Here is an 11,715-nt window from a genome sequence, read left to right on the forward strand (position 1 = left end):
TTATTGTTAAACTCAATGTTGGTAGGAAAAGTTTAAAGTAAATTGTAACATATCAAGTTAACATGGAAGAATTTAGGAAAGCCTCATAAATTTTCAGAACTGTGAAATTTTGGTAAAGTATACCTTTCACAACTCATTTATAAACATTTAATTGAGTTAACTTGTTGAATGATATTGTATTTAAAAAATTTAGCAACATAATGGCATTTGAAAGTAACTCCTGTGTTTTAAAATGAGGATTTGGAGTAATTGTTTCATGGCAGATTATCATCTTCTAGTGCAGTACTATATAAAATATTATGCACTGTCAAGTCATTTAAATAGCCCACAGTTAGCTATAAACTATCATGCAGGGTAGTAGAATTTTGTAACATGTTCTTTGCTTCTCCAGGGTTCCCTTTGTGTCTCTTTACCCTGAGACCCTACCCCTAGAGTCTGTGACATATAGGTGTATACAATAAATTCTTATTGACGTAATTTTTAGAATATTTACGATTTTTATTTAGGTCGTATCTGTGTAGTTAAATTTGACAAAATGTCAAGATTGTTAACTGAAAATATAAAAAAACTAAAAATTAGTTGAAAGCATATACATTTTCTTAGGTCTGCTTTCTATTTAAAGAGAGAAAATATATTTTAGTTACTGTATTTGGAAAAAAATGTTTTAAACTTTCTAATAAATGTTTTATTATGAAAAACTAATGTTTAGACAGTTCTTTAGTGGTGGTCAGAGAATGATTTCTCCCTATTTTGTCTCCATTCACTGTGTTGCCTGAGTTTCTTCATCTGTGAAATTGCTACAATCAACACATATTTTATTAGGATTATTTCTGGAATTAATAAATCACATTTATTAATTAAAATCTGTAATTACTTCAGTAGAAACATTTGTGATGTGGTATTTTCTGATCAGGGACTTATTCATTCATTAGATCAACAGAATTTTTATAGAAGTTTTCAAGGTATCTAAATAGGTGATTGGACAGTATATTCCAGCAGTTACGGAATGATTCCACCTATTTATCAAGATCCATCTATAGATAGATCTGTATGCATAGCATTTATTTTGAGGCTAAAAAATTCAGCCATGCACATTTTTTTCTTTGTTCTTTTAAATACATATGTCTGTATCATCCAGAGGGTCATTTAAGTTAAAATTGAAGTCACACCCATTTGTACTTCTGTAAAAGACTCATCATGTTCTGCCTTATCCATATTACCTACATTTATTTTTTAACAATTTTTTGTATCTTTTGGAGTTATATAACTGTTATATATTGTGTTGGTGAGTCTTTATTTTAAAAATTCTATTTCCTTTTAGCAGTTTATTTGGTCTCTACCTGAGATAATTAATCTAATTTGCATAAATGGCTATAGATGTTATCAGCTAGACTAAAGGCTTATTTCAAAAAACCCTCAGTCTTTGCTTAAGCTTATAATTTTTAAAAGTTTACAAAGTTGTAAAAGTTTTTTAAACTTATTTAACTATCATATTGAGAAATTATTTTGGAGCGTAGATCCGTTGTGTTTCAAATGGTTAATGTAATTTTTTTTTTTCTAAATAGAAAGAACTCTGCAATATGATACTTGATTGTTGTGCCCAACAAAGAACATACGAAAAATTTTTTGGCTTACTAGCTGGGGTGAGTTCTAGCCTTGTTTCTCATCTCAGAATTTAATAGAAGTACTAAGGGTCAGAATTTTGACCACCAACATAGTAAATTAATAGTTCTGCTTTGTGGTCTGGTCTAATGTAACAATGTGTCTTCGCCAAAGACAAATTGTTCTTTACTTCCTTAGGTTTCCCACTATCTTTAGCTTCCTTTATTCCTATTTCAGTTTTTCAGTGCTTTAACATTGTATATCATCCTTCAAGAACTTTTTGAAATTCTTCATGCTTTATAACAATTTCTCTATAGAGGACAACTATATAATGTCTTTTCAAAATTGTAAATCAGTTAATGAAGTCAAGAACATGTTCAGGCAGCACAGAAAATCATGATCTAAAGTAATTTTTATTCCAAACCACCTATAGAGGTAGAAGTATATATTCTCAGTATATAAATGTTTGTGTCTCAGATCAACTACATGTCTAATTTTGTTTTAGGATATGTAAATCCGGGTAGAAAACGTGTGTGTGTGTGTGTGTGTGTGTGTGTGTGTGTGTGTGTATGTAATGTCTTTTTTTGAACGTCATGTAGAAAGATTTAGTGATAAGACTTTTTGAAGATATACAAAATACTTAGTTTTGGTTCAGTAAATTTAAGAATATTAATGTGTTCATAATTGTTTTGACATTCAGTTTTGCTGGTATTAACATTCAATTTTTTACTTATTAGCGATTTTGCATGCTTAAAAAGGAATACATGGAATCCTTTGAAAGCATATTCAAAGAGCAGTATGATACAATCCATCGCTTGGAAACAAACAAATTGAGAAATGTTGCTAAGATGTTTGCTCACCTTTTGTACACTGATTCACTTCCATGGAGTGTAAGTTGTTGGATCAATATTTATACTTCTTGCCTAATTCCCTTTTATTCTCAAATATGTGACCATATTTATTTTATTAAGAAGTATGCATTAAAATGAAATGGAATACCTTTACTCTGGCTGCTATCTTTAAAATTATGTTAATGTAACAGAGGATTAAAGCAAAGTTAAATAATACACAAGTATAAGAAATAATATCCTTGATATATAACAGTCAGATGCTTTTAATAGTGATGACAGTATTTTCAGAGAAAATATTAATATTTTCATCTTCTGTGCACACATACATTCACACATACTCGCATCACAAAGGAGAGAAATACATACCCCCCATGTTGGTAGCACATGTATCTCTGAATTACTGTCCCTTTTTCTGAGAGAGTAAGTTTCCATGGTTCCTCTTGTTAGGACTTGAGAGAAATGATTGTGATAGCAAAATCTGTTCTTTTGAGCAGACATTTTGACATTGGGTAAGGGATAGAAGAGAGCTCCTGTAGTCATACAACAAGGAAAGATATCCTTTAAAAGGAAATGTGCACCGAATTGAAAATTTGAATGTCTTTATTAGCTGGGGTTTTTTTTTTTTTTGTACAGTTATTATTCATTCACTGCCATCATTTAACTACCACCTATGGGTCCAGTCACGAGAGGTGCTAATCAGTCAAAGTGAATTAGATATGTTCCAGCTTTATGCAAGTGTACCATATAATAGAAGAGAGATATATCCATGGCAATGATACAGATTTCAAACTGGTAGATTATTTTTAAAAGCCAAGCTTCTAAAGGAATTTTAAAAAGAAAAAAGAAAGGAATTATATCCAGGTTGAAAGAGAGGAGCAACATATGATAGAATAACATAATGATAGAATAAGGCAACACAGATCTTAAAACATTGGATAATTTTTGTGGTACCTTACATACCAAGTATACTCAGTTACATTAATAGGCATTTGTAAACCAACCCAGCTGCCTAATCATAGTAATTTTTTACTTCCTTGTTTCCCAGTTTGAGAAAATGAAATCAAGTTTTGAACAGTTGACTAACAGATGGACTCCTGGAACACATAACCCATAAAAACTGGAGATTACTTTCATTTTTTTCCCCCCTAAACTATGTCTTTATGGTTTAAGTTTTTAAGCTACAGTTTTAGTGTTCAGAATATACCATCATTGTTTCTGTCTTTACTTTTATTGTGTATTGTTATATGCTGTACAGAACTATGGCCTTATGCTCTAAGTGGCATACAGACCATATTTTGATGAGTGAAGTTTAGGAGCTAGTAGTGATCTTCACTTCAACATTATGTGCTCAAGCAGCATATCTTCCCTGCTATAAAAAGCACATTACACAAGGAAGAAAATGAAATCTATTTCTGCAGCATCTTAACATTTAAAAATTAGTATAGAGAAGTAGTCTTAACTTTGCCAAGAAATAATACATGTCAGCATAAGAGAAGATATTTGAATATAATTATGGTTGAAGATGAAAATATGATAATTTCAAGAGAGGTTTAAATTTATTAGTCACTTTGTCCTGCTTTTTGAGAACCAATAAAATTGGCTTAAAAAACAGTAAAGATAATAAAATCATCTATTTCTATTTTAATTTTCAGGTTCTAGAATGTATAAAATTGAGTGAAGAAACTACTACATCATCTAGTAGAATTTTTGTCAAAATATTTTTCCAGGAACTCTGTGAATACATGGGCCTTCCTAAACTTAATGCAAGATTAAAGGATGAGTAAGTGTGTTTTAGTCTTATTATCCTTGAGGGGTTTGCCCATGTTAGCAGACAGTTCGCCCTTGGTTGTAAAACAGTTATGAGTTAATCACCCCAGGGCTTTCTTTATCCATTAGTCTCCTCTGCATCTGCTGGTGTGTGGCACAAGACAACTAAAAATGTTCAGGTGGTAAGAACACAGAATCATGCCTCTTTTAATTTAGTTGGAGTATACAAAATTATTTTTACATGTTTACTGGAATGTTTCGGTGATGAGAATTACAGTTTTTGTTTTCATTTTTACCCTAGTTTTGGGTGTTGAAATGATAAATAATATTTTGTTATGAATGAATGGTTATATTTATGTACAAATAAATATTAGTCAGGTAATTTTCAGATTATTATATAATACCAGGGTCTTATTCTAGGACTATTATGTAATCTCTGGCTCAACTTTCTTATTTTCTGTTTATTCACATTGTTCATTTTCAGTTAGATCAACTACTAATTCACATTACTGACTGTGTCCTTTGAAATTTCTCAGTGACTACCTGCCAAATCCATTAGTCTTTCTCAGTTCTCGTGCTCCTTCACGTCTCTGTCCCATTAAACTATTTGCTCATGTAGATCCTGCCTTTCTTTTCATTCTTCTCAGTCTTTGTGTCCTCCTCAGCCTGCATCTCCAGAGTTACAGTTCACCAAGATCTATACTGGGTTTCTCATGCTGTTTTTGACCTGTTCCTCCTTCTTTTGGCTTTAGATATTTATTTCATGCCTGTCTACTTTATCAGGCTCATTTATTTCCTCTTCAGCAAGTTGTACTGTGGTCACACCAATTTTGCCAAGCTTGCTAAGCATGTCGGGCTCTTTCATGCTTCCTTACCTCTGTTTCTGCTACTGCCAGTCCCTCTCTGCTTGACCTGTCTAGCAGATGCTTAATCATTCTTATATTTTATGTTATTCTATGAAACACCTTTTTCTGTGAAACACTTTTCCCTGACTCCATTGGATTGTCATGCAGTGTGGAGCTCACAACCACATGTCCCAAATCAAATTGTATGGTTAATGTTTTTCTGTTTGTTCCCCTTCATAGATAAAGCAATTATATACAGTCTTCATCCTTGCTCTCTCCCTTTGTTGACTACTTCCCCTATTTTCTCTATGTCTTGCTTGATGCTTTGTATGCATATAGTGTATGTATAAAAACAAAAGAAGTTTCTCTAATTTTCTATATTCATATTAAAACATATATGCACACATATATGTGTATGTGCTTGTTTATATGTTTATATTTAGTCTCTGTATTAGTGTGTATATAAAGAAGTTTTTAATCTTAATTGTATAGTTGTAGAAATCAAGTTGAGTAAGTTAATACTTGACCTTATTCATTTCATTGACTAATTTAATATGTAGGCTGAAAAATGACTGTATAAGAATTTTCTATTTTTATTTGTTCTCTTTTATTAATGCTTTTTTAATTTTTTTAGAACTCTACAACCATTCTTTGAAGGATTATTACCACGAGATAATCCAAGAAATACTCGGTTTGCCATCAACTTTTTTACTTCTATAGGTCTTGGAGGTTTAACGTAAGGATAATTTCAGAATTTTATTTTCAGTTTAAAAAATTATCTTACAGTTGCCTTTGAGGCATAATTTAACAGATTATATTTCTAATTAGGGATGAACTTCGTGAGCACCTTAAAAATACACCAAAGGTTGTTGTGGCACAAAAACCAGATGTTGAGCAAAATAAATCCTCCCTGACTTCTTCATCTTCAGCATCGTCCTCTTCTGAGTCTGACTCCTCTGACTCTGATTCTGACAGCAGCGAGAGCAGTTCAGAGTCTTCTAGTGAGGAGAGTGACTCTTCATCCACCAGTAGTCAGAGCTCTGCCTCAGGTACTGAAGCCCATTCATAATTCATTCTGCTCTTTTCTAACAACTGTATTTCTGGTGATGTTTATGAGGAAATAAAATCATATAATTGCTTATTTGGTTTAAGAATTTGATTGTTTAAAAGCCACAATTAATTACTATAAATGATGATCTATTACTGTTGTTGTCTGTAGTGCATTACAGCATTTATAGTGCTGAAATTATATTTTGGAGTTCTTTTTATAGAAGTGAAGATATTTCCTTGGCAAGTGTTTATTTGACTGTTGACTGAAATATCATTCATAATTTTTATATAGGGGCTGTAGATTTTCATTTTTAATAATAAAAGTTTGTCTTAGTAATTGACAGGTATCACACATTTAGTGCATTCCTCATATGCCGTGAGAATTTTCAGAGATCCCACCCAAATAACAAGCACTCAGATCAAGAATTACCAGTATCTAGAAGTTCATCTGGTTTATTTCTTTCTTTGTGTTTGTGAGATTTATCGAAATTATTGCATTTATAGGTCATTTGTTCCCATTGCTGTGTAGTTTCCTACTCTGTGAATGTGTCACAACCTTTTTACTTGATGGACATTAGATTTACAAATAATATTCTCACAAATATTCTATGTATCATTGATGATCATATGTGTATGCAGAGAGTCCCTGACTTACCATGATTCAACTTAAGATTTTTCAACTTTACAATGATGCCAGTACTGTATGAATTCCATAGAAACTGTACTTCCGATTTTAAATTTTGATCTTTTTTCAGGTAGCAATATGTGGTATAATATTTCTTGCAATGCCCAATTGTGGGTTAATGTAAGTGTTCTGAAGATGTTTAAGGTAGACTAGGCTAAGCTATGATATTTGGTAGGTTAGGTATATTAAATTCATTTTACAGTATTTCCAATTTACAATGAGTTTATTAAGACATAACCTCATTGTAAGTTGAATAGCATCTGTAAGCATCTGTACACATTTCTTTTGGGTATGTACCTATAGATGGAATCACTGTTGGAGGATGTGCATTTATTTGATTAGTAAATACTGCCATTTTTTTGATCTATTCTAAATTATACTCTCACCAGCTAGGTATTGGCCATCTTTTCATTTTAGCCATTCTAGTGGGTATGTAATGGGATTGCATTGTAGTTTTAGTTTTGATTGGCATTTTCTTAATCACTAATGAAGTTGAGTATCACTTGTTTTTTATTGACTATCTGGATATTTTCTTTTTTGTTAAATGGCTGCTCAAACACTGTTATATTTCCTATTGATTTACAGAGTTCCTTCTTTATTCTGGATATATATGTCTTGCCAGTCACTGTCCCCAGTCCTTTTTCTCCAGTCCTGTGAGACTGCCAGGACCCTGCTGTCTTTCTGTCTCTTCCCTCAGCAGCAGCCCTGCATCAGCAGATGCTTCCAGGGAGAAAGTGGCTACAGAATGTCAGCTTATTTCTCTGTGCTTCTGCGTTCTCAAGTTTTGGCCTTTCTAGTCCTCATTTCTTCATAGATTCCCTGATGCCTTTTAATGTTTCAGCTTCTTATTTTGCATTATTTTAGACTTACAGGATAGATGCAAAAACAGTACAGAGAAATCTGCATCCAGCTTCTCCTAATGTTAACTTTTGACATTATCATAGTTTTAGTTATCAACTGAACTATGGAAATTCACCTGGGAATATTATTAAAAATATTGCCAGCCAAAACTTCAGATCTTATTTGAATGTCATCAGAGGTAAAAAATGTACATAAATTGATGACAAACCAGCAAAGTAATGTTCTTTTTTTTCTTTCAGGATCCTACTTGCATTTCATTGCATTCTCCTCTATTGTAACCTCCCAGACTTTTTGTGTTTAATGGCTTTGACACTTGTGAAATCCTCTGCTCATTTATTTTGTAGTCCCTCAAAATAGATATGTGTTTTCTCATGATTAGAATGAGAGTAGGCATTTTGGCAAGGCTACTATAGAAATGGTGTGTTCTTTCTTGTATACCTTGTCAGGGGGTTTATAATATTGGTGTTTTAGTGACATTAACCTTGATTGCTGAATTGAGATGATGTCCACTAGATGTCTTCATAGAAACTATTTTTCTCTATTAAATTAATATTTTATAGGGAAGTGATTTAATACTATGCAAATCTCTCCTTCAGCTTTCCCTTACTAATTTTGGCAACCATTGTTGGGTCTTGTCCCCAACACTTATTACTGTGGTTTTAGCTAATGATGATTTTTTTTCTATTTATCTCTCTTTTTTTTCCCCCTACATTTAGTAATTGGATTTGTTCTATAAGAAAGAGTTGTACTCATCCCCTCCCTTTTTTTTAATTCAACCATATTTTTAGGTTAGTATGGACTCATGCATATTTATCTTAATCTATGGATTCAAATCCAATATTGTTACTTCATTTTGTTCAAATTATGTCACCTTTGGAATGAAGAGTTACTTCTGTTATAGCACCACAAGTTGCTGCAGATCTTCAGTGCCTTTAAATGGAAGATTTTAAATTTTGTCTGGTATTTTTAATTGTTTTCAGCAGGAGCACAGATCTTCTACAGTCTTCTTTATCCTACTTGGAAATGAAAATGCTGTAATGTTTTCAAAGTTTAATTTTAATTCATATTTTCTGAAAAGATCTATTTTGTTTCACCCAAGATCAGCTCTGCTTTCTTGCATTATAGTGTCTTGGTTGGAATTATCTGCTTATCTAAAATGCATGTTATTTCTTGTTTGTTATGTGTGTGCGCGTGCCTGTGTATTTTCATGCTATATTTCAGAGAGATAGCACTTATTCCTGAGCTTTATATCAGAAAGCTGATCTATGTTCTCCTTTCTAGCTTATTTCAAAGTGTTTCACATAGTATCACATAGATTATGTGATACTATGTTTCATCATCTATGTGTATATATTACTATATAGTTTTACATAGACTGTGTATGTCACATAGTTATGTGACATCCAGAATTGTGGGGCTCTCAGTGTTTTGTATTATTAGAGCAGGATTCCATTTGCTAACAAAAACTTTTATTCTTGAATTGAAATATACAAACACTGTTCATTTAACATTTCCCTCTTTTAATTCTACAAAATTTATTTCATAGTCTTCGTTTTGAGAACAGATGACAACACAGCATGAATTGCTGCAGTAAGGAAGCTTGCTGGTTCAATGTTAATTTGCCTTACCATATAATTCTAGTAGAGAACTTTGTTTTATTAATAGCATGTTTAGTAGCATAAAAGCAGAATGAACTGCCCTCATATAAAAAATTGTAAAGCAAACATAGCAGAGGGAGAGGGGATGGCATACCATCATGTGGCTGGGTTTCAGCGTCAGCAAAGCCCTGGGTATAGAGCAGGGTCAGGAGGGGACATTGATTTAGCACAGGGCCAGATGGCTTCTGCTGGGGTAGCTGCAGATCAGCTGAGATGTTTGAAAGGAACCAGAGAAATAAGTCCTTAGTGGCAAACCAACTGATTATACTGTGTGCCAGGGGTAGGCATTTGGCTCAGCAAGATTTGGGTAGACTTTGAGCAAGATTAGGCAATTTTCTTCCATGTTTTCTTCTTTCTGTATACATATAAATTTTTGAAAGAAATTTTAGTCATCTTAGCACTTTTGATTTATGTACCCAAATTAAGACAGGTAAGGTGATTAAATTTTCTTTATAGCTTAAATGGCGAGTTGTTTGACTGTATTTATATTTGTGGTTGTCAGTAAAATTGAATTGTTCAAGAGTTTTTAGAAGACTGGTTTCAGAAACCGAGGCTTTGTAGGTATACCTATTGCCTCTCTCTGATAGCACCAGAAAGCAGAACTATTGTTTTCATAGAAAAAGAGGTTTTTTTGAAAAACATATTGATGTTGTTAAATAAGCCCAGTTGTACCATTCTTTCACCTTTAGGAAATAATGTTGCTAGGGAATGTAATCACTGTATTTTGATTATGTACTGGGGGACCTGTCATGATATTTCATATGATAACATAATGCACATCGGCTGGAATTTCCATTTTGTCATTAAGTATGTGTGAGTGGAAATGTACCATTTCTAGTCACTTCCTAAAAACTTCTACAGCATTTGCTATAGAATTTAAAGTTTCTGCATACTGTCTTGAGTATGAAACAGTGCTTTGGTAACTAATTGTGAGATATTGTATATTCTTAAAAATTATGCGTCATGTAAATCATTGTTTATCATCAGACTTTCTATTCATTTTGACTTTGCATCCACTTATATGACTGAGAAACTTACGATGTATCAGTAAATGTTATTGTTAAATTATGAACTAAGATTAAAAAAGTAACTATATTTCATTTTACCTATGCAGCTAAAGATGTAAGAAAGAAGGGACAAGGGAAGACTAGAAGTAAAGAAGTAGATAAATCAATCAGGAACCAACAAACAAATGATAGAAGACAAGAAGAAAGAAGACCAGAACAAAAGCACCAGGAAACAAGGACTGAGAGAGAAAGAAGGTCAGAAAAACAAAGAAGTCAAAATTCAAGAGATCTGAATTGGAGAGATCCCATAACAAAACACATGTCAGACAGAAGTATTCCTTCCGATGGAAATAATTATAGTAGAGTTGGGAATAACCGAGATGAGGACATGTACATTGATTTGGAAAATAGACGTGGTGATCCAAAAAAGAAGAGAAGAGAGAGAAGAAATTCTTTTTCTGAAAATGAGAAACACAGACTCCAAAATCAGGACAGTGAAAATTTTAGAAGAAAAGATAGATCAAAGTCAAGGGAAAAGAATAGAAAACATTCAGGCTCTAAAAGTGATGAGGATAGGTATCAGAATGGTACCGAGAGACGATGGGAAAAATCTGGGAGATACTCTGAACATTCCAGAGAATCAAAGAAAAATCAGGACCGGCGAAGAGAAAAATCTCCAACGAGGCAAAAATGATTCTACAGAATAACTTAAACTGAACATGCCTTATATTCAGTTCAAACAAAATATTTTTTACATTGATTAACAAACTTTGTAGAGAACTGTTGTATAAAGTACTGGTTTGTATTTGTAAATTTTAAAAATGTTTTCAACATGTTTTGTAATTGATATATCTCAAGGCCCTCCACATAAAATTATTGGGAGAGAAAAGTCTCAACAGAAGGAGGATGTTAAGTCTTACTTATATTTTGTGAATAAAATGATCAAATGCTTATTGAATCAGTGATTTCTTTTCATTGACAAAATAGTTTTTCCTGAAAATAATGTTTTTGTTACTTAAAAATGTACTATAATTATTAGTGGCTTTTTGTGTCTCACTGAAGACCAAAATAGATGAACCATTTTAATTTAGTATTTTTACTTTAGTAATGAAATGTTATGAACTTTTTACAAGTTACCACATTTTTTTCAGAGTAGAGGATTTATTACAAGTTTCATATTATGTCAAACAAATTAGGTAATGTGTAATTTTTTTCTCAAGTATTTTGGTGAAGCAGGGTATTTGTTAGTCTTTAAAATGATGCATGGCTATATTATGTAAAATTATTTCTCTGTTTGGTAACAGTTCTTTCTCTCTGAACTACCACATATGTTAACTTAAAACTCTTCTATTTCTCAGCCCTGAAGTTCTATCATTGGTGAGTTAATGT

The 11,715-nt window shown here is 32.4% G+C and overlaps 1 protein-coding gene across 4 annotated transcripts in view; it reads left to right on the forward strand.

Moving 5' to 3' along the window:
• The window catches only part of Cwc22 (CWC22 spliceosome associated protein), a 53,185-nt gene extending 41,901 nt beyond the window's left edge, over positions 1-11,284 (forward strand). For all 4 annotated transcript variants that reach the window (XM_076866893.2, XM_077110236.1, XM_076866895.2 and 1 more), the window contains exons 15-20: positions 1,566-1,643; positions 2,340-2,492; positions 4,106-4,233; positions 5,700-5,801; positions 5,894-6,114; positions 10,434-11,284. In XM_076866893.2, the coding sequence (XP_076723008.1) occupies positions 1,566-1,643; positions 2,340-2,492; positions 4,106-4,233; positions 5,700-5,801; positions 5,894-6,114; positions 10,434-11,020 (1,269 nt within the window). In that variant the 3' untranslated portion in view covers positions 11,021-11,284. The remainder of the gene's footprint in view (positions 1-1,565; positions 1,644-2,339; positions 2,493-4,105; positions 4,234-5,699; positions 5,802-5,893; positions 6,115-10,433) is intronic.
• Positions 11,285-11,715: the final 431 nt, after the last annotated feature.

Source organism: Callospermophilus lateralis, chromosome 9 (assembly GCF_048772815.1).
Source record: "Callospermophilus lateralis isolate mCalLat2 chromosome 9, mCalLat2.hap1, whole genome shotgun sequence".
Lineage (NCBI taxonomy): Eukaryota > Metazoa > Chordata > Mammalia > Rodentia > Sciuridae > Callospermophilus > Callospermophilus lateralis.